Consider the following 26240-nt stretch of genomic DNA (forward strand, 5'->3'; position numbering starts at 1 on the left):
TGCAGGCGGAGATAGCACCCGCACGTGGCCAACAGGGGGCGCCGCAGCAGGCACCACCAGCACGTGGCCAGCAGGCGCCACCTCGGCTGGCAGAGCTGAGGCGGCTGTAGGCGTGCGACCAGCAGGGGGTGCCTCGGCGGGCGCCGCCGTCACGTGGTCAGCAGGGGTCGCCTGGGTAGACGCCTCGGGCATACAGTCAGCAGGGGTCGCCTGGGTAGACGCCTCGGGCATACAGTCAGCAGGGGGCGCCTCGGCGGGTGCCGCCAGCACGCGACCAGCAGGGGGCGCAACCGCGGCCACCTCACGCAGCTCAGGCGCCGGCAGGACAGGCGGTTCCAGAGCCGGCAGGACGGGCGAGACGGGCAGGTCAGGAGCCGGCAGGACAGGCGAGACGGGCAGTTCAGGAGCCGGCAGGACAGGCGAGACGGGCAGGTCAAGAGCCGGCAGGACAGGCGAGACGGGCAGGTCAAGAGCCGGCAGGACAGGCGCCTCCATCACGCAGCCAGCAGGGGGCGCCGTCGCGGGCGCCGCCATCACGCGGCCAGCAGGGGGCGCCGTCGCGGGCGCCGCCATCACGCGGCCAGCAGGGGGCACCGCGGCGGGTGCCGCCATCACGCGGCCAGCAGGGGGCACCGCGGAGGGTGCCGCAGCCAGAGTGGTGGCAGCTGCAGGGACTGCAGGCAGAGCAGGCAGGACAGGCGGGTCAGGTGGGACAGGCGGGTTCGCCGGCAAAGCGGCGGAAGCTGCAGCAGGCGGTGCCGCGGGCAGAGCGGCGGCAGCTGCAGCAGGCAGGACAGGCGGGTCAGGCAGGACAGGCGGGTCAGGCAGGACAGGCGGGTCAGGCAGGACAGGCGGGTCAAGCGGTGCCGCTGGCAAAGCGGCGGAAGCTGCAGCAGGCGGTGCTGCAGGCAGATCGGCGGCGGCAGCAGGCAGTGCAGCCGCGGGCAGACCGGCGGCGGCAGCAGACAGCGCAGCCGCGGGCAGATCGGCGGCGGCAGCAGGCAGCGCAGCCGCGGGCAGATCGGCGGCGGCAGCAGGCAGCGCAGCCGCGGGCAGATCGGCGGCGGCAGCAGGCAGCGCAGCCGCGGGCAGATCGGCGGCGGCAGCAGCAGGCGGTGCCGCGGGCAGATCGGCGGCGGCAGCAGCAGGCAGTGCCGCGGGCAGATCGGCGGCGGCAGCAGCAGGCGGTGCCGCGGGCAGATCGGCGGCGGCAGCAGCAGGCGGTGCCGCGGGCAGATCGGCGGCGGCAGCAGCCGGTGCTGCTGACAGGTCCGGAGTAGCCGGATCTGGAGCCAGCAGGTCCGGCATGGATACGCCTGGGTCTATCCCTTTAAGGACGGCATCCGCGGCGTCTTCCCAGGCGGGGAGAAGGGAGCACGTTCCCAGAAAGAGCGTCGGGGCGGTTCTCTTTCCCTTTCCCCTTCGCCTCTTCTTTCTAGGGAGCGCGAGGCTCTCTAGGACCCAGGGCAGGTCCTTCTCCTGGGTGCGTTGCCCTGGCAGTTCTCCGGAGTAGGGGGGTTGAGCGGCCGAAGCCGCGTCACGCTCAGATATGCGCCGCTGAAGTGACGTCCTTCGCGGTGGGGTTGAGGCTGGAGTCCTTCCCGGCTTGCTAGCGACCGGGATCGAGGCAGGCGGTGAGTCGGGGGGCGGCTCCCAGGAGGTGTACCCCAAGGGGCCCAGCCAGACTGCCGCTCTCTCCCTCAGCTGCTTAAGGTGTTCTCCCACCTTGTCACGCAGCTGCTCCTCACCGATCTTGTGCCTCTGTCTCAGGAGCACCCAACATTTCTTCACCAGTGGGCGGGCTATTGGATCCCCTTGAAGCTCCAGCATGTTCGTCCACCAAACGATCTCTTCATCGAGGGGACACTTTTCCCAGGCAGCGCTGAGCGTGTTCGGCAGATCCGTCATTCTGTCACGTTCGGGCTTAAAGCGAGCAGGGAAGCAGGCGAAAGCAGCCAGGAAGTCAGGGTAACGGGGTTTATTGCACACAGACTGACAGGTACGGACACTACAATGACGGATCTGGGGTACACTGACTTAGACACGGACTAAATACAAGACACAGGCTAAGGGTAACGAATCACAGGTAAGAGACAATCAGGGAATCACACGAGGTAACGAGGTGGGCGTGGCACACATCGGGAGCGGACGGAGCGGGGCGTGACAGTTATGGTTAGGGCTGGGTAGGGACTGGCTCACAGTCTCCATTCTGATAAGACATTTTGGACAATTCTATGTTTCCAACTTTGTGAAAGCAGCTTGGGCAAGGCCCTTTTCTGTTCTAGCATGACAGGGCCTATGGTTGGTTGGGTGAGTTGGGTGTGGAAGAACTTGACTGGCCTGCACAGAGCCCTGACCTCAACCCAATTGAACAACTGAATGAACTGGGATGAATTACAGCGTAGACTGTGAGCCAGGCCTTCTCATCCAACCTCAGTGCCTGACCTCATAAATGCTCTCCTGGATGAATGGGCAAAAATTCCTACAGTCGCACTCTAAAATCTTGTGGAAATCTTTCCCAGAAGAGTGGCAGCTGTTATAGCTGCAAAGAGGGGACAAACTCCATATTGATGCCTATGGATTACAAATGGGGGTGGCACAGTGGTTAGCGCTACTGCCTCACAGTAAGAAGGTCCTGGGTTTGGTCCCAGGTCCCTTCTGTGTGGAGTTCACATGCTCTCCCTGTGTTCACATGGGTTTCCACTAGGGGCTCTGGTCTCCTCCCATAGTCCAAAAGCAAGCAGGGCAGGCTGATTTGCAAGTCTAAATTGGCTCTGTGAATGTGTGCACCCAGGGTGGTTCCTGCCTGCATCCATTGTTCCTGGAATAGGCTCTGGTCCCCCCCACAACCCCATTTGGGATTAAGCAGTTACAGGGATGGATGGATTTAGAATGGGATGTCATAAAAGTTCCTGTAGGTGTAATGGCCAGGTGTCCAAATGCTTTTGTCCATATTATGTGTGTATGTATAAATTAACTTTATAGAGTAACATTTATTATAATTGTTTAAAACACGAAACTGAATCTGGGGTCATAAACAAATGAATTAGTGTATTCTGAGCTCAAGATAAAATGTTGCTTATAGACTCAGACAGGGAGCAAGACAGGCCTAAGTAATGTTTCTGCACTACAAGTTACATGCTGTCTATACTGTTTGCATTTAACACAAAGAGGTGTGATGGTGTGAACATCTACTTCCTTTTCCATTATAAGAACAGCCTTAAAGAGACAGAAGCATGAAAAAACACCATAGACTATAGAGCTCACAAGAAAATTAATAATCATGATTCTGAAAGATAAAGAGCCAGTGACAAATGCAAATTTGAAGTTATTTAATCACCAATTATGATAAATAACCAGTACCAAAGATGTAATCCAAGAATTAGGAGTCAGAAAATCTGAGACAATGTCCTCAGGCAGGGGCATCCTTAGGAGTATTTTAGGGGGGCTTTAACCCCCCTAAAAATGTTTTTAGCCTCCCCAAATAAATGTATATTTACTGGCTTAAGTCATAAATCGCTTGCCATCAACCCTCCCTGTAAAGACTCAGCCCCCCTATCTATTCACCTCTAACTACTCCCCTGTCCTCAGATACACAGTAGAAACCTAAATTACTGAAAGAAGATACATTTTGCTTATTCCTGAGCCTTTGGTGATTCTGGCACAAAAATGAAGCAACGCATATAGTAAAAATGATCCACAATAACCAAAATTATAGTAAAACCATCGAAGGCAGGTACTGTAAGTTGGTCATAAAACAATAAGGTACTAGTGTTTGTGTGGGATTGGCATCTGTACCAACTAAGGGACCATGGACAGGGTACAAAAAGGGCAAGATTAATCTCCTTAACAGTTGAATGCTGCACCGTGCCAGTCAGGGCAGGCCCAAACCTTTTCCTTGTTCCCTGAGTTGGCTTTGTCAGTCTGTGAAAAACAGAGCCTCAGTGGTATGAGGTCTCTCTGTGGCCTCTCTCCCCCTTTCCCTGATTAAACGTGGCCTTTCAGCCAATCTGGATGCAGCTGGAAGAGTCTGGTGAGCCCAAAGTCCTGCCTGGAGATTTTCACGATTATTTCACTTAATTGTGCAGGAGTCATTGTCCTGTGGTGTGATGCTGAAACTTTCCAGGGTATCCATTTCCTGTGACAAAAACAACAGTCTGTTACAATAATCAAACTGGTTTTTAATATCACAAAAAATATCATGCATAAAGTATTGGAAGACAAGTAACTGGATGTACATAGTGCCCTCTGGTGGTAATAAATATCATATCCTTCATGAACAGTGATAGCAGTCTTTATGCAAACTTCATCTAAAGCAGCAAGGATCAATGGGAGTTCATAATCTATGTTTGACAATGAGTTGTTCAAAGCTCAGTATTCCATTCTATACAGGAATCCAGGTTGCCATGTTGCATACAGTTTCTCATGAATTAGAGGATGGCATCACGTTCCCTTGAAAGTGGTGTGAAGCACATTACGAGGACAGTTGGTATCAGGCACCTAGAAACAGGACTGAAGACCCATAAAGCAAGGAAGAAGCCCTTCATTAATGAGAAACTTCTCCTTAATGAGAAGCACCGGGCTGCAGTTTACAAATAATATATATACAGTGGCACATTGGTTTGCGAGTATAATTCGTTCCGGAAACGTGCTTGTAATCCAAAGTGCTCGTATATCAAAGCGAATTTCCCATAAGAAATAATGGAAACTCAGATGATTTGTTCCACCACTCAAAAACGTTCATATAAAAACAATTAATACAAAATATAAAGTAAAAATACATAAAACAAATTAACCTGCACTTTACCTTTACAAAGAATCGTGGATGATGAGGGACACGAGAGAGAGGAGAAGAGGAGGGTTATTTGGTAGGACGACTTTCACTATAACTAACGGAATCACTGCTATCTGTTGGTTCACGGGAATCTTTTTCTTTTTGTGCGACTTTAACAAGGAACCTATATCCAATGACAGCCGCTTTTGCCTCCTTTTCGCGGAAATGTGGACATTGCATTGTCATTAAACAGATTAATCGCTCGCACTGCTACACCCTTATTCGGGTGGTGCTTTTCTGCTAAATTTTGACTATACGAGTGAGGCACGCCGACTGACACCGAGCATGGGAGATGATTACCCACAATCCCACAGCGAGAGAGAAAGAGAAGAACCATTGGCTCAGTTGTGATCACGTGACGATCAGCAGACAAAGCTTATACATAATACTTGTATTGCAAGACCTTGCTCGTTTATCAAGTTAAAAAAAATTTGCTCGTCTTGCAAAAACACTCGCAGGCCAACTTACTTGCAATCCAAGATTTTACTGTACATTATTCACAGACGAACACCCATAAATTGAGAAATGAAACAAAAAATGTTCCAGTGGTCTCAATTTTTTTCCAGAGCTGTATGCATCCCTGCAGCAGAGAGGCACCTGGAAGTAGGTCAATTGCAAAATCCCAAATATATTTTCAAAATGTAAAGCCCCAATCTGTGGGTTCAGCCTGATCTGGGTAGTAAGTGCACATTTGCTCAGAACAAAAAAAATGTAATTTAAAATTAGAACACACGCAAATAAAGAGTAACACAATAACTAATCAATATCTCATTGATTTAACTGATTAAGTTAACGAATTGAGTGAGCTGGTGAAATTTAATAAATATATGGAGTGGCTGGGATGCTCCTCAGGAGGAATTGAAGCAGTGTTCATCTAGCCATCCAACTAGATATCATTAACTTTTTGGAGAATATAAGAAATTTATACTAGTTCTTATTGTGTTACTCTTAATTTGCACGTGTTCTAATCTTAAATTGTGTTTTTTGGTTCTGAGCAAATGTGCACTTACTACCCAAATAAATAGCTTTAAACATTTTCAATTGACTGCCTAAGACTTTTGCACAGTATTATGTATGTCGTGCAAGAAGCTGCTCGGAACGCAGACAGAAGAGCAGGACGCCAAGAGTCGGGGAAAATGCGGGGTTTAATCGAAGCGCATGCACAGGCACAGGCACAGGCACAGGCACAGGCACAGGCAGCAACACAGGTTGACAATACAATGATCGGACTGGGGAAACAAACTCAAACGCGGACTAAATACAGAGGACTAATGACAACAATCTGAACCAGCTGGTAAACACGGGATTCCACACGAGGTTAACGAGGGGGCGTGGCACACGGAAGGAGCAGACAAGCGGGGCATGACAGTGTACACACACATACACACACACACAGGTTTGTAAATATATCTTTGTGGGGACTCTCCATTTATTTCTATGGGGAACACTCTAATCGCATGACAACCATAACCCCTACCCAGCCCAAACCTTAACCATAAGAAACCAAACAAAATATGAGACTTTAATTTTTTGATTGCATTCACATATCTTTGTGGGGACCGGAAAAATGGTCTCATTGTGGGGGACATTTGATCCCCACAATGTAATATAAACATAATTCACACACCCACAGACACACACACACACAACTGTGGGAAAAAATAAAAGCACCACAAAAACACTAATTTCTCAATTTATGGGTGTGCGTCTGTGAATTTTTTAATATATATATATATATATATATATATATATATATATATATATATATATATATATATATATATTGCAAATTGTAGCCTGTTTCTTCTCTATTTCTCATTAAAGAAGGGCTTCTTCTTTGTTTTATGAAACTTCAGTCCTGCTTCTAGGAGCCTGATACGAATTGTCCTAGCAGTGCACTTCACACCTGCATTTCATGACAAACTGTCAGATAGGTTAACAGTCATCTCTGGTGTTGGAAAGTTGCTTCCACCCTTTACTTGGTTGGTTTCTCGCCATTCCCAGTGTCTCCTGCTTCACCTAATTTTTGTATATTGCTATCTTACATATTTTGAACCTGGAAGCAACCTGCTGCTCAGCGTAGCATTCGGCCAGCAGAACCACTATTAAACTATTTAAAAATGCAAATTTGTTTAAAAATATAGTGGTGTCATTTTTTTCTACGGCATACATGCAGACATACAGACACAAACAGATACTCACTGGCCACTTTATTACATAAACCTGTTCAACTGTTTGTTGAAGGACATATCTAATCAGCCAATCTAATATCAGCAGAACAATGCATAAAATTATGCCGACACAGGTAAGCAGCTTCAATTTTTGTTCACATTAAACACCAGAATGGGGAATAAAGGTGATGTAAGTGATTTTGAACATGGCATTGTTATTGGTTCCAGATGGGCTTATATGCAGGTCTACTGAGATTTTCACGCAGAACCATCTCTAGGATTTATACAGAATGGGCCGAAAAAGAAAAAAATGTTCAGTGAGTGGTAGTTCTCTGGCTGAAAATGCGGTCAGGGAAACAAGGCCTGACTGGTCAAACTGATAGAAAGGCAACAGTAACCCAGATAACCACTCATTACAACCAACTTTAAGCAGATGGGCTTCTGCAGCAGAAGACCACAGAGGGAGCCAGTCCTGTCTGCTAAGAACAGGGAACTGAGGCTACTGTGGGCATGGGCTCATTAAAATTGAACGATGGAAGACATGGAAGAAAATGTTGCCTTGTCAGATGCGTCTTGATTTCTGTTGCGACATTCCGATGGTACGGTCAGAGTTTGGCGTAAACAACATGAAAGCATGGATCCATCCTGCCTTCTATCAACAATTCTGGGTAGTGGTGTAATGGTGTAGGGGGATATTTTCCTGGTACCCTTTATTCAATGGACTCAAATGGCCTCCACAGCCACCTCAATCCAATAAAGCACCTATGGGATGTGGTGGAACGGGAGATTAGCATCATGAAGCTGCAACTGACAAATCTGCAGCAATTGGACCATGCAATTATGTCAACATGGATGAAAGTCTCTGTGGAATATTTTAAAACCTTGTTGAATCTACGCCACAAAGAACTAAGGCAGTTCTGAGGGCAAAAGGGGGTCTGACCTGGTACTAGCAAGGTGTACCTAATAAAGTGGCCAGTGAGTGCATGTATAACCTATAATGGATTTTATGTTCATCATCAGCATCACTATTTCCTAAATGATGGGACAAAAGAGGAGACAAAAATAGTTATGGGAAAAACTGAACTTTGCTTTTGCCACGTCACAAGAACACATACTCAAACCACATTCAGTTGAAAGGATTCACAAGCAGGAAAGAGATGCAAACTTACTCAACAACAATCCTGGAAAATCATCTAGTTAGCAATGAACATTCATTCATTCATTGCCCACGAAGTTGTTGCCTCAGTGACATACTCTTGGTTTAACAAAGGGGTGTGGGCCAGTTGTGCCTGGTGCTAAACTGGACTGCTTACTGGAGGCAGGTGTTACAGAATTAATTGCGCTGGCTTCAATTGTCGATGTTAAATACATAAGTGATAATTTGCATCACAGGATATTTTGCATCTGACTCCAGATTATTTAGTAAAGCTGTTTCCTCTTCTATTCAATCTGATTCGAATGAAATATGATCTATCTTTGTTTATAACTAGTTTTTAGTATATTTCATTATTCCTTGATCACATTGTATGTTTTTATAATAAATACAATGGCCCTTTGCTAAAGAACATGCATTTTTTTGTTTGTTTCTGTTCCTTCACCCTGAATTACGCCCAACTAACATATTCAACAGGAACGAGTCACTTTGCATCTGTGCATCGAGTGTGGTTATGGGTAAATGTCTGTCATTATGCACTGTGTGTAAGTGTACTTTTATTGTCTCTGCAATTACAGAATGTCGGCATTGTCCTCATCACTTTATATATAACAAAAACAGAACAGAATCAGTAAGCTGGGAAGCAGATAGTCTAACGTGTTATAAAGGTGTCTCTGCGTTATTATTAAATACCAAGTGTTTAAAAAGACATCCCGTGTTAAACATTTAGAAATGAGGTAGTGGTGGCTGAGGTTAACGACAGGAGCTTAAGTTTTTATGAGTACATTTCCATAGATGGAAATGTATGTCAATTTAATAAGCAGGAAAGGCAGCGTAATCAAGAACTAACCGTTACCAGTGCAATTTAGAACATTATTATATTCACGACATAATTCTGGTTTTATTTCTTTTTGAGGAAGTCAGGTCTGTAAGTTTTAAGTTTATGACTGTAACTGACACGTAAACCACAGTTTTTTCAACAAGAAAAATAAACTGATGGCAAATTAACTCCTTTCATGCACGGCCAATTTTCACAATAAAATAAATACACCGGCCAGCGCTGAAGTCGATGATAACTTGATGAAAAACTCCACCCCCCTCAGTATGACGGACTGCGGTGTCCAGTTTTCTCTGTGAATTTGTCTCTTCCTCATTTTAATGACAACAGGAACTAAACCACTTTGGACTTTTGAAAAAAAGTTTGCTATGGCTTTAATTTTAATTTCGGCTGACGACAGAACTCGCTTTAGATATTGCCGTACTTACATAAATGATAAATATTAAGTTTGTAGGAAACCCCGCAAATTCATTTCTTAAACTGATCAGAGAAATAATTGCTTTACTTGCTCTATATTTTCGTTGACGTTCAACAAGATAAGTACAGACGGTAACAGTTTATTGCTTGGACAGGTCTGAAGACACGAACTGTTTGATCGCAACAGGATATCGAACTTTTCTCTAAGCATGGACTCCCAGGCCAATTTTGTGTCACGTATTGGGCAGATGTTCTGGGAATTTTTGGTAAGTCGGCGCACTTGCTTATTTATTTATTATAGCCTATTTAATAATTTTTTATTATTGATGCTTCGCGAAAACCTACTGTAAAAAAGCCTTAAGTCTATTGAGGACGCCCAAAGATAAACAGTACATGTTAATAATTGTACATGAATTAATGGTATATTATAATAACATCTATAATATGCAATATTGTTTTATTGTTTCATTGCAAATAAATAGTCTGGTAACAGTACATTGTTCTATTGGTGATTTGAACGTGGCTTTAACTGATAACCGTCACTTGGTGATTAACAAGTTAATAAAACTGTTTTGCAGTATTTTCAAAGCAAAATACAGTTTTACTGTGTAAGTATTGTATGTAATATTAAATACACTGTGCATAGGTAGAAAAGCGGAATTCCATGTTTGCATTTTCGCATAACATTCCTGGTCAGATTCCGTGCGTGACAAAAAAAGGTAGCGGTATACAGTATACTTATGTGGTTCGGTGTTTATTATTAAGTTTGTTAGCTATATGTTCTCTTACTATCTATAGTCATTATAGTAGCGTAAGAAATTATAAATGATGGTAAAATAAAATTGCCGCTTCCTTTCTTTCTTATAAATGCAAACTCAAAGGGCTATGTCACATCAACTGTGCAGCGATATTTAACGGCAGCGCCTCCAGATACAGGAAACGATGACACAAATATTAGCCCGGAAGCTAGAGTTTGCGAAGAAAAAAACAGTGATAAGGAGGAAGAAGATAATTATTTAAGAGAAGAAACCAAAAGAGAGAGTAAATGTTGGTCACATGTGGACACTGCAGATGAAAGAGTGGTTAATTTGATGCGGCATGAGATCTTCCTTTCCAACCAGATGGAAAGCATGAGTGAGCAATGCATGTCTGTGTACGTCACAAGCACAGAGAAAGAACAGGTTAACCAACATCCGGAAAAGGCAGTCCTTGAAGAAGCTGATGATGCTCAAGACAAGGGGGATATAACACAAGACATAATAAAACTGGGGGTGGAAGTTGAAGATACTTATATCTTCACTAATGAACAAGAAAATAAAAATCAAGATGACAAAACAACTGAGGATGAATCTCACAAATCTGTTGATCAAAGAACAGAAAAAAAAATCGAATTAGTGGAAGAAACAGATGTCAGATTACCAGGGGATAAATATCCTTTCGGAGAGGAAGATGAATCTAAATGTGAAATAAAAAAAGAAAGGAAAAATGCAAGAAAATATGAAGATCTTATACAGTCAAATGAAGTGAGTATCTTCAGAGGGCACACTGAGGAACATGATGTGACTGAGAAGGTAATAGGAGACAGTGTGGTAAAAGAGGTGGTGATGACTCGAGAGGACATGATGAGAGACTCAAATGGAAAAACTGAACCAGTAGCAGGGGAGACACCATTTGAAGAAGACAAAGTTTTGCTTTCTGACATTATAGACACACGAGAAATAGAACCTGGAGAAACAGCAGATGGAGTGGAAGCAGGGGGAGCAGGACAAGGAAGCTATGAAGAAAATGAAAGATCCACAGAAGAAACAATGGTAATTGAAAGCATCACAAAAACAAGTATGGGAGTTTTAGAAAGAGGGTCAAAGGGAGAAGAAATGAGAGGAGAGTGGCAAGAAGTACAAAAAAGTCAAAGACTAGAAACAAAGAAGAAGAGCTATAAAAAAGACTTGGCTGGAGCAGATGAAAGGGACATAAGATATTTATATGAATTAGGAAGAGAAGATAGGTTAGGAGAAGAAGATGGTGAAGAATGTGCAAGAATACAGCCTGTGCAAAAAGAAAAGATGGATAATAGAAAAAAAGCAGAAAAAGAAGAAAAATCTTATGAAGAAAAACAAGAAGCTAGGATACAGGGGGAGTTTGGATCTGGGATGTATGGAGGCTTTGAAACTGCAATCAAAAAAGTAGATGTCAGTATGGAAAATAAAGAGTCAGACAAAGTCAGACAGGAGGAGGAGAAAAGAGAAGCGGAACAGAATGAAAAAGCAGAGATGGGAGTGCAAGAAAGGCTTCAGGTGATGGAAATTGAAATAAAATATGAAACAATCGAGGCAGGGGAAGGACAAGATGAGAGTAGAAAAACACAAATGGCAGGACAAGATGAGGTCCAAAGAGAAACACAAAGAAATGAAAAAAGCAAAGATGAAGAAATTTTACCAGAAAGTGTTCTCACATTAAACATGGGGCAATATGAAAGAACGGAACAGCAGGTGGAAGAGGAAGGAGATGTGAACAAATTGAGAGAAGAGCTGGATGAAGAAGACAAAAGTAAAGGATCTATGACAGAAGACAGAGATGAATCTGTTGTAATTGAAGAAAGTGGAGAGGATGGAGAAAGGGAAAGATGTTTATTTGAGATAGAAAAAGAAGAAAATGTTTATGAGGGAATGAGAGACACAGAAATCCTCCATGAAGAGAGACGGAGAGAAGAGAGTAAGACAAATGAAGAAGTAGCAGCATCCGGGGTGGATGTTGGAGAATCTGTGGAAGCAAACAAAAAAGTCGCTGAAGAAAACAAAGAGATATCAGGAACAGAATGGGAGGATGATATAAACCATGAGGGAGAGGAGTACAAAGAAAGCGAAAGAGAGGAAATATCTTCCAAAGAAGAGCCAGCTGGAGTTGAGGTCAGCATTGAAGAAGGAGAGTTAGACAAAGTCCAAGAGGAGGAGGAGGATAGAGGAGCAGAACTGAATGAAAAGATAGAGATAGAAGTGCAAGAAAGAGAAAAGGAGAGTGTGGAAGAGGAGGGAGATGTGGACAAACTGAGAGATGAGTTGGATGAAGAAGACAAAAGTCAAGGATCTGTAACAGAAGACAGAGATGAATCCGATGTAATTGAAGAAGGTGGAGAGGATGAAGAAAGAAAAAGATGCTTATTTGAGTCAGAAAAAGAAGAAAATAATGTTTATGAGGGAATGAGAGACACAGAAATCCTCCATGAAGAGAGACGGAGAGAAGAGAGTAAGATAAATGAAGAAGTAGCAGCATCCGGGGTGGATGTTGGAGAATCTGTGGAGGCAAACAAAAAAGTTGCTGCAGAAAACAAAGAGATATCAGGAACAGGATGGAGAGATGATATAAACTATGAGGGAGAGGTGAATGAGGAGAACGAAAAAGAAAGAGAGGAAAGATCTCCCAAAGAAAAGCCAACTGGAGTTGAGGTCAGCATGGAAGATGGAGAGTTAGACAAAGTCCAAGAGGAGGAGGAGGATAGAGGAGCAGAACTGAATGAAAAGATAGAGATAGAAGTGCAAGAAAGAGAAAAGGAGAGTGTGGAAGAGGAGGGAGATGTGGACAAACTGAGAGATGAGTTGGATGAAGAAGACAAAAGTCAAGGATCTGTAACAGAAGACAGAGATGAATCCGATGTAATTGAAGAAGGTGGAGAGGATGAAGAAAGAAAAAGATGTTTATTTGAGTCAGAAAAAGAAGAAAGTATCATTTATGAGGGAATGAGTGACAAAGAAATCCTCCATGAAGAGGGATGGAGAGAAAGGAGTAAGATAAATGAACAAGTAGCAGCAACCGGGGTGGATATTGGAGAATCTGTGGAAACAAACAAAAAAGTCACTGAAGAAAACAAAGAGATATCAGGAACAGGATGGAGAGATGATATAAACTATGAGGGAGAGGTGAATGAGGAGAACGAAAAAGAAAGAGAGGAAAGATCTTCTGAAGAAAAGTCAGCTAAAGCCAAGGTCAGTATGGAAGATGGAGAGTCAGCTAAAGTCAGAGAGAAGAAGGAAAATAGAGGAACAGAACAGAATGAAATGGTAGAGATGGAACTGCAAGAAAGGCTTAGTATAATGGAACCTGAAAAAAAACGTGAAACAATTATGGCAGGAGAAGAAGAGATGAGAAAAACACAGATGGCAGGACAAGATGAGGTCCAAAGAGAGGAAGAAACTGCTGAAGTGGAAGAGAATGAAACACAAAAAAATGAAAAAAGCAATGATGAGGTTACTTTACCAGAAGGTGTTTTCATATTAAACATGGGGCAGTTTGAAACAGAGAAAGAGAGGGTAGAAGAGGAAGGAGATGTGGACAAATTGAGAGATGAGCTGGATGAAGAAGACCATAATCAAGGATTAGTAACAGAAGACAGAGATGAATCAGATGTAATTGAAGAAGGTGGAGAGGATGGAGAAAGGGAAAGATGTTTACTTGAGATAGAAAAAGAAGAAAATAATGTTTATGAGGGAATGAGAGACACAGAAATCCTCCATGAAGAGAGATGGAGAGAAGAGAGTAAGATAAATGAAGAAGTAGCAGCATCCCGGGTGGATGTTGGAGAATCTGTGGAGGCAAACAAAGAAGCAGCTGAGGAAAACAAAGAGATATCAGGAACAGAATGGGAGGATGATATAAAACATGAGGGAGAGGAGTACAAAGAAAGAGAAAGAGAGGAAAGATCTCCCAAAGAAGAGCCAGCTGGAGTTGAGGTCAGCATGGAAATAGGAGAGTTAGACAAAGTCCAAGAGGAGGAGGAGGATAGAGGAGCAGAACTGAATGAAAAGATAGAGGTAGAAGTGCAAGAAAGAGAAAAGGAGAGTGTGGAAGAGGAGGGAGATGTGGACAAACTGAGAGATGAGTTGGATGAAGAAGACAAAAGTCAAGGATCTGTAACAGAAGACAGAGATGAATCCGATGTAATTGAAGAAGGTGGAGAGGATGGAGAAAGGGAAATACCATTATTTGAGTTAGAAAAAGAAGAAAATAATGTTTATGAGGGAATGAGAGACACAGAAATCCTCCATGAAGAGAGACGGAGAGAAGAGAGTAAGATAAATGAAGAAGTAGCAGCATCCGGGGTGGATGTTGGAGAATCTGTGGAAGCAAACAAAAAAGTCGCTGAAGAAAACAAAGAGATATCAGGAACAGAATGGGAGGATGATATAAACTATGAGGGAGAGGAGTACAAAGAAAGAGAAAGAGAGGAAATATCTTCCAAAGAAAAGCCAGCTGGAGTTGAGGTCAGCATGGAAGAAGGAGAGTTAGACAAAGTCCAAGAGGAGGAGGAGGATAGAGGAGCAGAACTGAATGAAAAGATAGAGATAGAAGTGCAAGAAAGAGAAGAAGAGAGAGTCAAAGAGGAAGGAGATGTGGACAAATTGAGAGATGAGCTGGATGAAGAAAACAAAAGTCAAGGATCTGTGACAGAAGACAGAGATGAATCCGATGTAATTGAACAGAGTGGAGAGGATGGAGAAAGGGAAAGATGTTTATTTGAGTCAGAAAAAGAAGAAATTATCATTTATGAGGGAATGAGAGACATAGAAGTCCTCCATGAAGAGGGATGGAGAGAAAAGAGTATGATAAATGAAGAAGTAGCAGCAACCGGGGTGGATGTTGGAGATTCTGTGGAAACAAACAAAAAAGTCACTGAAGAAAACAAAGACATATCAGGAACAGAATGGGAGGATGATATAAACCATGAGGGAGAGGAGTACAGAGAAAGAGAGGAAAGATCTTCCAAAGAAGAGCCAGCTGGAGCCGAGATCAGTATGAAAGATGAAAAGTCAGACCAAGTAAGAGAGGAGAAGGAGAATAGAGGAGCAGAAATGAATGAAGTGGTAGAGGTGGAAGTGCAAGAAAAGCTTCTGCTGATGGAACCTGAAATAAAAGATGAAACAATCATGGCAGGAGAAGGAGAGGAAGAGATGAGAAAAACACAGGTGGCAGGACAAGATAAGTTCCAAAGAGAGGAACAATCTGCTGAAGTAGAAAAGAATGCAACACAAAGATATGAGAAAAGCAATGACGAGGTCACTTTACCAGAAGGTGTTTTCACATTAGACATGAGGCAATTTGCAAGAGAGAAAGAGAGAGTAGAAGAGGAGGGAGATGTGGACAAATTGAGAGATGAGTTGGATGAAGAAGACAAAAATCAAGGATATCTATCAGACGACAGCGATGAATCAGATGTAATTGTAGAAGGTGTAGAGGATGGAGAAAGGGAAAGATGTTTATTTGAGATAGAAAAAGAAGAAAATAATGCTTCTGCTGGAATGAGAGACACAGAAATCCTCCATGAAGAAAGATGGAGAGAAGAGAGTAAGATAAATGAAGAAGTAGCAGCATCCTGGGTGGATGTTGGAGAATCTGTGGTAGTAGAGGAAGGAGATGTGGACAAACTGAGAGATGAGCTGGATGAAGAAAACAAAAATCAAGGATCAGTAACAGAAGACAGAGATGAATCTGGGGTAATTAAAGCTAGTCGAGAGGATGGAGAAAGGGAAAGATGTTTATTTGAGTTAGGAAAAGAAGAAAAAAATGATTCTGAGGGAATGAGAGACACAGAAATCCTCCATGAAGAGAGATGGAGAGAAGAGAGTAAGATAATTGAAGAAGTAGCAGTATCCTGGATTGATGTTGGAGAATCTGAAACATGTGAAGTAAATGTACAAAATTTAAGAGAAGGAAAAAATTTAGAGATCTCAGTGACAGAATTGCGAGATGATAGGAAACATAGAGAAAATGTTTATGAGTTAAAAGAACATGAAATATTTGATATATCTACAGAGGTGCAACCTTATGAGAATATCAACATATTCCATGAAGCATTAGATATGAGCAAAGAGAATGAAACAAAATCAGATTTGCAACAAACAGTAGAACCTCAAATAAATGAAGACAACATTTTTGGGAGGAATTCTCACATAATTGATTTGTTAAAAGTAGCTGAAGAACAGGAAACCAAAAAGGAAGAACGTGACAATGAATGTCCTGAAAAACAGCCAACCATATTGATAGTAGGAGAAACTAAAGATGAAGGGCATGTGTCAGATGAAAATGTAGACATAAAAACAATGGAAGAGGGAGATGGAATGGATTTCAATGTGGCTCCAGCTACCAAATCAGAACTTATCGAAGGATTTAGTGCAAACATTGTAACAGAGGGTATTACACTTAGAGATGGATGGGCAATAGAAAAGACAGAAGAAACCATAAATAATGATGGGAGTGAAAGTGGTGACACTCCGTATGCTGTGGACAGAGGAGCAATAAGGGGAGCAGAGAGTGGAAGGGATATCAATGAATCTACAATGAGCACAACAGAAGGACAAAGACCAAAAATACAGCTGAAAATCGAAAAGGGTGTAAAATTAGAAGAAGATGAAATTTTTACAAAGGCAAAAGACATTCAGAGTCAATTCAGTGATGCAAAATTGCACAAAACAAGTGAACACAGGAAACTGTTAGCAGAAAGTACAGGACAATCCAGAACAATAATCGTGAATGAAGAAACAGATGGAAATGAGGGAAGAAAGCATATTACAAAGGATGGAGTAGGCAAAAAAAGAATTCGGAAAAGGACCCATGAAAATGAAGAAGAAGAATTTAACCTTCAGGTAAGATTTATCATCCAAACATTTAACCACTTTTTTGAAGTTTAGTTCTACTGCTAAAGCAGTAGGTTTTATGTGGACTCATGTCCTGATTTTGCCAAGTTCAGTGTGTCATTGGGTAAACAAGGGAGTGGACAAAACATAGGAATATGCTTACCTGCAAAGGCTGTATGGAGCAATGTAAGGGTGTGTTTTTATTTCATGATGATAATAGCAATAATAATTAAAATGTTAATAATAATAATAATAGCAAGGCTTGAAACAGCAACCTCGCAAACACAAGCAGATAGGCTTAGCTTCTTGAGCCACATAATGATTCCTTGATGGCGGCAACCCTTGAGTTTGAAAATGAGAGAAAAAAAATAGCAAATGTGGTGATACGATCATACGATGACGACTGTGATTGGTTAAAGAAGAATAATGCAAGCCCTTCCCATGTTGACCTAGGGACACATAGAACTCTGCAAAATCATAATGTCCTTATGTGGACAAACGAAGGGACTGTGATGCTTTAATTCTACCAGAACACATGCATGCATTTTAACAGTGCTAAAATGATCAGAAAATGTCAGAGGTTGTTAGAATTATTAAAATCTTGAATTTTAAGTTAAGCTTCATGGTCCATTGTTTCTGTTTTCTCAGACTTCTGCTCTTTGTGTTTAGCTTGCAAGTTCTCCCCCTGTACTGTTCTCCCAGGGTCCAAAGACATGCGTCTAGCTTAACTGGCATCGCTGAATGGCCTGTAGTGCTTGATGATGTGTGAGCCGTGTGTATACAGTAGCATTCTATCCAGGGTGTGTCTTTGCGTTGTACCTTATGCTGTCTATGCTGTGTGTCCTGTGCTTCATGCCCTTTGCTTACTGGGATCAGTTCCAGACCACTATCTGACTCCGACCAGAATAAGCAGTTGCAAGCAGCATGTGTAGGATACAGTGTTCTTTCATTAATGATAAGAAATTGAGAGCATCTCCTTTACAGCTGGATTCACCCTCATTGGATTTCACTGCACAAAAGTCCCGAATCGCTCTTAAGAATCGCCACATTCGCGCACCCAAAGACCCTCGCATTCTCCTCCAAATACCTTCCTTAAGCCCCACTTCTGCACCACCAACACTGGATGAGGAGGCAGCAACAAAGCCAGCTGGAATAAAGGTGGGAGGAGTAGAGATGATGCGATTCAAACTGCCAGGTAAGGGACATTTAGAGAGTACTGAGGTCTTCAGATTTTGTTCTTCTATACAATTGACTGCAGGAATCTTACTTCAGCATTTTACAGAAGTATACACAGCAGTTCTCTCATTGGTCGTCCTTGTACTTACTGCTTGGCTGTACAGGTATTGGTGCAGGGTTTCCAGTACTGAAGAAAACAGAACGAAGAGTGGAGGAGAGGGGAGAAGAAGGTACAGGACAGGTATTTACACGTCTAGGGTGTGTCTGTGTTGCTCTGCAATTACACCACCAAAACACTAGCTGGCTGAGTGTGGGGGGTTTAATTTAGCTAAAACATATTTATCACAAAAAAAATCACATTGTGATACCTGAAATTTTTCAATATCGTGCAGTCATAGCATAAAGTTTTTTTTTTCAACACCATGAACAGCAACAACCATGGCAAAAACAGCAGGCTAGCAACATACCAATGTATAACTCAGCCTTTATTAGAGTGACTCACACCCTGAGGAACCTATAAGTAACACACTGATTCGTTGATTTATACTGTAGAACTTATAAATTGCCAGTATTCTTTAGTTGTGAACTGAATTATATTCCTATAGATGACCATAAAGGCACCAACCCCAAATCTTGGTCCTGAGGACAGGGAGCCAGCAGGCACAAAAAAGTGGGCAGCAGGATCTGTTGGAGTGAAGCTGCCAGGTAACTATTGAGTGATGTGAAACGAAGCAACCTGGTCTCATGGAGATTATGCAAAGTATCCATATATCCCAAATATCCATCCATGCATTGATCAATCCACTCATTTTCCAAATGCTTATCCAATACAGCATGACATTAAGCCAGGACATGAGGCAAAGGATAGCAGGGACAGAATGGCAGTCCTGCACAGGGCACACACAACACAATCACACACTAGGGGCAATTTAGAGACATAGATTCACTGTATGTAATAGTTAAACATATATTTTTAAGTTTCCTAGTTTTTAATATTTGCATTTTGAGTCTTGAATCATAAAAGAAAACAAAGAAATGAGAGTAAAAATAGTGAGTATGAGAATGACCATGGTCAGTCATCTTTGCCATTGAATGAGTTTTTCCCACAGCTTTGAGTTTATGCTTCAGGTTTTGGCCCAGGAATGCCTGCCCTGAGGAAGACAGACAAAGGAGTAAAGCTGATAGAGGTACAAAAAAAACACAAAGACAGAGCACTAGCCTTCTACATGACTAAAACACAAACCATTTATTCATTTATTAGTTTACCCAATTGACCAAAATAAATGAAATCTTTCAGAAGACTACAGATGATGCTACAGTCTCTCCTGGTAAATGTGATACATCGAGTGGGGGAGGAGCTGAGAGAAACGGAGAAGAGTCAAAGGAAAAGGGAATCAAAAGTGTTGGACCGTCCACTATAAAACTTCCAAGTACGAGAAAGCATATTGATTCTTTAATGTTTTTTTCTTGTTTGTGGCTGTATTTCTGTAGCATACATGGATAACTGCCCTCTATCTTATTACAAATTGTATTTGAACAGGTTTTGGTGCTGGTTTTCCTATGCTCAGAAAGACAGAAAGGGGAAGTAAAATGAGAGGTGAAGAGGGTAAAGTAAGTATTACAGTTGATATTTCACATGGTTCAGTATGTAAGAATATGTTTCTCTTAAAATTCTCTTAGTCCTCAATAACTGAGGCTTGTGATTTTTCTTGAGGATGGAGGGCTGGCTGTTCAGTTGGGTTTCAGGCTATTTCATTGAATTTAATTCTTATGCATAAGGTACAACGCAAAGCACTTCTATCTAGCAGCACAATAACATGAATTTATTTCCCTTCCAAAGTACAAGAAGTGGGGTGCACCTCATGTTGCTGAAATATATTTCACTTACACACACACAAACCCTATATATAATTGAGATTGAGCTTAAGGTCGACACTACCCGTTATGCATCTCTTGCCCTTCTACACATGCAGTTCATTACATGACCACTAAGCGACTCTGTCTGAAACGCAGATGAACTCATCGCGAAAAGTTTAAAAAGTTGTAAAACATGTATGTTTAATCCTGGAAGAAAAATAGACAGTTTATTTCTCATTGAATCTGAATTATTTAATAATTATAAACTGTTTCGCATATTGAAATTGCACCAGGATTTAAAGAGACGTTTTAGTTATTTTCCGCAAAACAAATGCATAACAAAACTTATATTAGGAACCATATAAGATACCTGTACTAAACATTTGGATTATGGGAAATATTTAAGTACTATTAAAAATACTAATTACATTTTTCATGGATCAGTGTCCATCAGGGAAGAGCCTAGATTCTGTCATGGCCTCGGGCGGTTCTGGCATGGGGGCGGGGCATCATGCAGGCGGGGAAAGGAGGTGACGATCCACTGGCAGCTCACAGGAACACAGGGATTTATTAACAAAACCAAAAACACTGGGAACACTACAAAACAAAAATGGACCAAACTGGGTAACGACACAGGAGGAGTGAGACATGAAACAATTAACCAGTCAGGGAGGGTGCAGGACAACGAGCAATCAGGTTGAACACACAAGGACTGGTACAAGAACAGGCAACAGATGAAACTAATAATTAACTCAAGGACCTGGGAGAACAGGGAACCTAAAAACTGATAGAGAAAAAGGAAACAGAATCTTACACTGGGGAATAATAAAGACAGGTAAAACACAACCAAGGCTCAAAGCAAAATATGCAGCTGTCAAGTGAGTAGTGGAAACACTCTAAAGACAACAGGGAGGACAGGATGGCCAGCGACACCTGCTGGCCAAACAGGGAGAAGACACGAAAGACTCAGACAGACGGGTGCTAACCCTGACAAGATTCAATGTACAGTAGCTACCAAAGTTAGAGCATTGGACTTATTAAAAAATTTTATGCCACCGCAGTTATAATTCATCCATCCCTGCAGCTTTTTTTTTTTTTCCAGATCGTTATAAATCAGTACTATATTGATTTGACTGACTGATTCACTGAGTGTTAATTGGTAATTGAATTAACCAAATAGTTTTAAATAGAGCCTTCAAAGTATAAATGTATCAAAAACACAGCCAACAGGATGTCTGGGTTAAAAATTGATTATTACCTTTATGATCATAATTTTCTAACAAGGTTTGTATTTTTATTAAAAGACATCAGAAGCAGAGCGGAATGAAACTGAAAATAATCAGCCAGAAAAACCAGGGTAAGAAAACTATGAACTTTAAATGTTTCATATTAAAATATTTTTACATTATTTCATATTGTACCTGAAATGACAATAATTTCCTTTTTTTCTGGTGTACTAAAATGATACTATATTCTGATTATCAAAAACCGGTCTAATGGCTTATCCAGGTTTGGGTAGTGGGTGCCTGGAGTCTGTACCAGGCAGCAGATGCAGGGCACAGCTAGAGATTCTGGGCCACCCTGCCCAATTTTAATTATAATTTTATGTGTTTAAGGGGCCCCCTGAATCTGCCTAGGTATCCATGCCCCCCTGATGCCCCTGAGCAGAAGGGATGATGGGATGTCAGTCCATTATAGGGATTATACTACAGGGGATTTTGAAAAACCAGTGAGCCTAACTCATGTGTTTGTACTGAGGGACGATAGTGGAGAGTTAATAAAGGAAACCCACAGATCACAAAGAGGAGATGCAAATTCCACACAAATAAAGCAGGGGAGATTCATACCCCATTGCTGAAGGAATGAGGCTACTACACATAGCATATTCATACAAATAAAAAGGCAATGTAAAACCAATCTACCATCCATTTTATAATTATTTTAAATAATACCTAATGGGTGGTGTGTGCCTCTGCAAATTAGGATGTTGTGCCTGGAAAGTTGCTGGTTTGATTTCCAAAGTGATTTTTTTCTTTGGACCCCTGAGCAAAATCCTTAACCACTGGGTGATGTTTAGAACAGACAGTTCGGATGATCAGCCTGTGATAAAAAAGAAAAGATCACTGCTTCAAATCCAAAAGTTAGCAGAGTGATTTCACTGTGTCCTTTACCACAAATCTTATTTTGATTTTCTGTCTCATTTTCTTCACAGATCAGACAGCCCAATGTTGGTGTCAGAGCTTAAAAAAAAATTTATGAAGACTGAAAGAAAGTGAAAAATCCATAATATATTATAATGAAATCGATAAGTAATAGAGCAATATGGTTATATTGTTCAAATGAAATTGATTGTGAAGGCAGGAGTAACTCATTTGAAGTTGGGATTCACGGTTCTCAAGTTTAAATGTCACAGCACTTTCTATCTGCTTCAAAGGTCTAAGTACAAACATTCATTACAACGTTGCTGATTAAGGACTACAGAATCTCTTTTCATTATAATGTAAATGCACATTTAAGCTGCTTCTTCCATTCGTGCTTTTAAAATGCTCATTCATGATTTAAAAATATTTACTTATGCATCTTATAATAACTTGCACTATATGATTCTTTGTTTTATTAAGAAAAAAGATATATAGCATATGTTTTTAATTGCTTTTAAAATACCACTCTGTACTTTGACATGTTCTGCACAAAAACTTATAAATAATGTCATGCATCCCATTTCGGATTTTATTATTATTATTATGATCTGGTATATAATTATTTTCTGTTAAGATTGTCTTTAAATTACTAATTGGGCACACCGAATGAATGTCAAGGTATTTTCCTATTACTTTTGTCTAATGCAAATAAATACTTATATTTTACTATTCCACATAAAATTTGAATGTAATGTTTAGGTATGAAATACAGTGAACAAATATGCTAAAAAGAAAACAGAATTGGTTAACATCTATGCATCTGTTATTCACATAGCAATTGTTTACCTAATTAAAATACATATTATAATTCATACGTAAAAAGAGAAAACATGTATGTGAATATTTGAGACAAAGGTAGAATGCAAACTTTATCAGGAACCAGTGAATTGTGGAAAATAATGGTTTTAATTAAGAGTTTCTGTTTAATATATATTCATGGAAATGTATTCTCTTAATTCATTATCCTTTTATAGTGTGTGGTGTATTTTCAGAGGAAAAATTCAGTTTGTAATGTCTTTGCTACCAGATTTTTTTTAAGCTATGCAGTTATAATGAATATTTTCAAAAACAAGTTGGGTTCTCCTGAAAACTTTCTATATTTACAAAAACGCCTTACAAATTGGTCACACTAAATTTCAGTATTAGAATAACAATGGCTCTGTGTAAGATGTGGTTAGTCCAAAGCTGCACTGGTCAGTAGGGTGACCATCCATCCAGATCTCAATCATTCCGGTTTTCCAGTCCTCTGTCCTGACTGCTGTTGGATGTCCTCCTCAATACATAAGAGATACATCCTGTCACCTGGAATTCTTACCTTGAGGTCACAGGTGGTGTTGATTAGGAGATTGAAGGGCTTGAGGTCTCTGTGTAACACATTAGCTCAGGGGTGCCCAACTCCAGTCCTGGAGGGCCGGAGCCCTGTGTAGCTTATTCTTTCCCTGTTCCACCATAAATGATTCAGCTGAAGAGCTGTGTGGTAATTAGCACAAGGAGTTGAATCAGGTGTGTTAAATGAGGGGAAACCCAAAAATGTGCAGGACTCTGGCCCTCCAGGACTGGAGTTGGGCACCCCTGCATTAGCTGAATGGATATATTTGAGGCCTCTAAGGATCTGGTAGAGGAAGTAGCAGATGTGGTCATTGCTGAGCTGCTGAGTCTTCAGCAGTTTGTACAAGTCTGTCTCCATTAGGTCCTGCACAATGTAGCTGATAGGCGTGTACAGTTAAGGACTTTATCCAAAGGCAACATATACATTTCCTCCTACTGCAAAGATCATTAGACGACATGAGCATTTATTTTGCATTTATAGTATGGCCTTTCGCATGATGAGAGGTTTACTTCAGCATGCAAAGTGTCAATTCACATCGTCAAATTAAATAGTGTGTTACAAACACACTAAGCAGCATGGTGGCTTGGTTGGTAGCTCTATTGCCTCACATATCCAGTGTCAGTGGATTGAATCCATGTTCCACAGTTTACAGTTCTACTACTCCCAAAACATGCTGTCAGGCTAATTAGTTCCCTTACCCTTCTTTTTCCTTCCCCATCAACTACTAATGGCACTCTCTCCCACCCCTGGTACATAGCAAAAACAAAGGGAAATGTGAGACACATGCGCACACATACTATGAAAGCCAAGAATGGGCGTCTTTCAATTTTTAAATGCATTTTTCTCAAGATAACGAGATAAATATCACGATAGATGTACTGTTCTCAGCTTTCATGGTGTTTGCATGATATACTCCCCCCACTCAACACTTTTCATGGGGGTCCTTATTTCTGAGCCTTAGTCCTTCTTTTTGGACACAGGTGTCCTTTTAAGAGTCATGCTGGTGGTCACCCTTCTGGGCAGGTGACCTACAAATTAAAAATGAGAATATGGGAATTCATTACATACAATAAGCAAGTTTATAGGATTATTATGGGAAAGTTTATCATAAATAGTACAGAACAGCACTCAGTTCCACCTCTGTTCTTTTGCTTCTCCAGTAGTGACCTGGATGTGCCCATTTCCCAACTCTCACCCTGGTCAGATTTACAGGTGATATCCCAGGTACAAGGCTGGGGTATACCCTAAATGGGATGCCAGTCCATCACAGGGCACAAGGCTGGGGTACACCCCAGATGGGATGCCAGTCCATTACAGGGCACAAGGCTAGGGTACACCCCAGATGGGATGCCAGTCCATAACAGGGCACAAGGCTAGGGTACACCCCGGAGGGGATGCCAGGCCATCACAAAGCACAAGGCTGGGGTACACCCCGGGGTACACCCCGGATGGCATGCCAGTCTATCACAGAGCACAAGGCTGGGATACACCCAGGACAGCAGGATGCCAGTCCTTCAGAGGCACATAGACTTGCAAACTATGCACAATATAAAGATGCAAGTTAGACTAACTATATGTCTTTGGACTGCAGGAGCAATCTTGCACAATTTCCACACACACCCAGAATGTGTAATTCTGACAGAATAGCTAATGAAATTCGTTTCTTGGGATTGATCTTGTAGAAGTAATTCACCACACAAGACTGAGTTTCTTCTTTGGGGGAACAAGCTTAATTCAGGAAGGTCAGTCCTGTATACCTATCATTCAATAGTGTCTCCTTTGTGGGTTTTGAGCCAACAAAGAATTTCTGAGTTCTGAGACGCAAATGCTTTAAGAATGGTACAAAAGGTGCAAATTTGTGTTCACTATGCAATTAATTGTTCAAGCAGAATAAAAGTATATTAGAATATGTATTTTAAGTGGAAAAAACTTTATGACACTAATACCACCACTAATATTTTAGGAATGTCAATTAAATAATAAAAAAATAAACATTAATAAATAAGAGATCTGAACTGGGACCATTCTGCACAGTGCTCCATAACATAACAAAGGAACCTTAGCTATCAAAAAAAGTTGACCAAGGCCTAAGCATTGCATAATTATTACGTCGGTATATGGGGTAGCTAATTAATATTGACATGGTGATAAATGCAGTCAGCAGGAGGAACCCTCCCGTTAGCAGCTTAAATAGTTGGAACCGTTCAGTTGCATGTTAGCAGCATGGCTTTTGGGAAACGTACCCCCATATGACACAGGGAAAAACATGCAAACTATACAGAGAAGAGGCGGGTTTGAATCCCAAACCCGGGTGCTGTGAAACGGTACCAAGACGCCAGTCCCATTTTAAGGTTTTTTTTTTTTTACATTTCAAAATCACAAAATAGTTTTAAAATACTAATTATGAATGCCTTAGAAGTTAGTACAAATGAATTTACTTCGCATCCTATTTCAGTTTTCTCTTTATGTTTTTAAATTGTTTATATGTGAATGGTGTTAAAATGTAACTGTAAATTTAAATACCTTTGCGATTATCGTAGACCTTTAATTTGGAAATAACATTAGCCTGTTTTTTAAACATTTAAAACGTTGTGGCCCCTCCCCTCCCCCCATTGTCGGAACAAAGCGTGACGTCAAG

At 41.6% G+C, this 26240-nt stretch overlaps 1 protein-coding gene and 1 long non-coding RNA gene across 3 annotated transcripts; one reads left to right on the top strand and one right to left on the bottom strand.

Moving 5' to 3' along the window:
* Positions 1-9309: 9309 nt before the first annotated feature.
* Positions 9310-23344, top strand: LOC111835821 (uncharacterized). 2 transcript variants are annotated; one of them, XM_023796513.2, is made up of 10 exons: positions 9310-9679; positions 10295-17047; positions 18023-18233; positions 18379-18455; positions 18820-18919; positions 19343-19401; positions 19512-19644; positions 19755-19825; positions 21376-21428; positions 22284-23344. In XM_023796513.2, exons 1-10 carry the CDS (start codon positions 9623-9625, stop codon positions 22345-22347), a joined length of 7578 nt encoding a protein of 2525 aa, XP_023652281.2. In that variant the 5' UTR covers positions 9310-9622; the 3' UTR covers positions 22348-23344. The 2 variants fall into 2 exon arrangements, 1 of the variants encoding a protein (XP_023652281.2); XR_011991829.1 differs by lacking the exons at positions 19755-19825; positions 21376-21428; positions 22284-23344 and having other exon boundaries at positions 18379-18444; positions 19512-19588.
* Positions 21435-26240, bottom strand: LOC140590926 (uncharacterized). Its single transcript, XR_011991832.1, has 3 exons — positions 26126-26240; positions 23588-23742; positions 21435-22171 (listed from the first exon to the last, which is right to left on the bottom strand). It is a non-coding gene; the product is annotated as an uncharacterized lncRNA (long non-coding RNA).

The sequence above is a fragment of the Paramormyrops kingsleyae genome, chromosome 5, assembly GCF_048594095.1.
Source record: "Paramormyrops kingsleyae isolate MSU_618 chromosome 5, PKINGS_0.4, whole genome shotgun sequence".
NCBI lineage: Eukaryota > Metazoa > Chordata > Actinopteri > Osteoglossiformes > Mormyridae > Paramormyrops > Paramormyrops kingsleyae.

Excerpts from the sequence above, each read along its gene's own strand:
- LOC111835821 (XM_023796513.2), top strand. The coding sequence starts at position 9,623 with ATGGACTCCCAGGCCAATTTTGTGTCACGTATTGGGCAGATGTTCTGG. Across the intron at positions 17,048-18,022 it reads AAGAAGAATTTAACCTTCAG|CTGGATTCACCCTCATTGGA; the intron begins GTAAGATTTATC and ends TCTCCTTTACAG. Across the intron at positions 18,234-18,378 it reads GATGCGATTCAAACTGCCAG|GTATTGGTGCAGGGTTTCCA; the intron begins GTAAGGGACATT and ends TTGGCTGTACAG.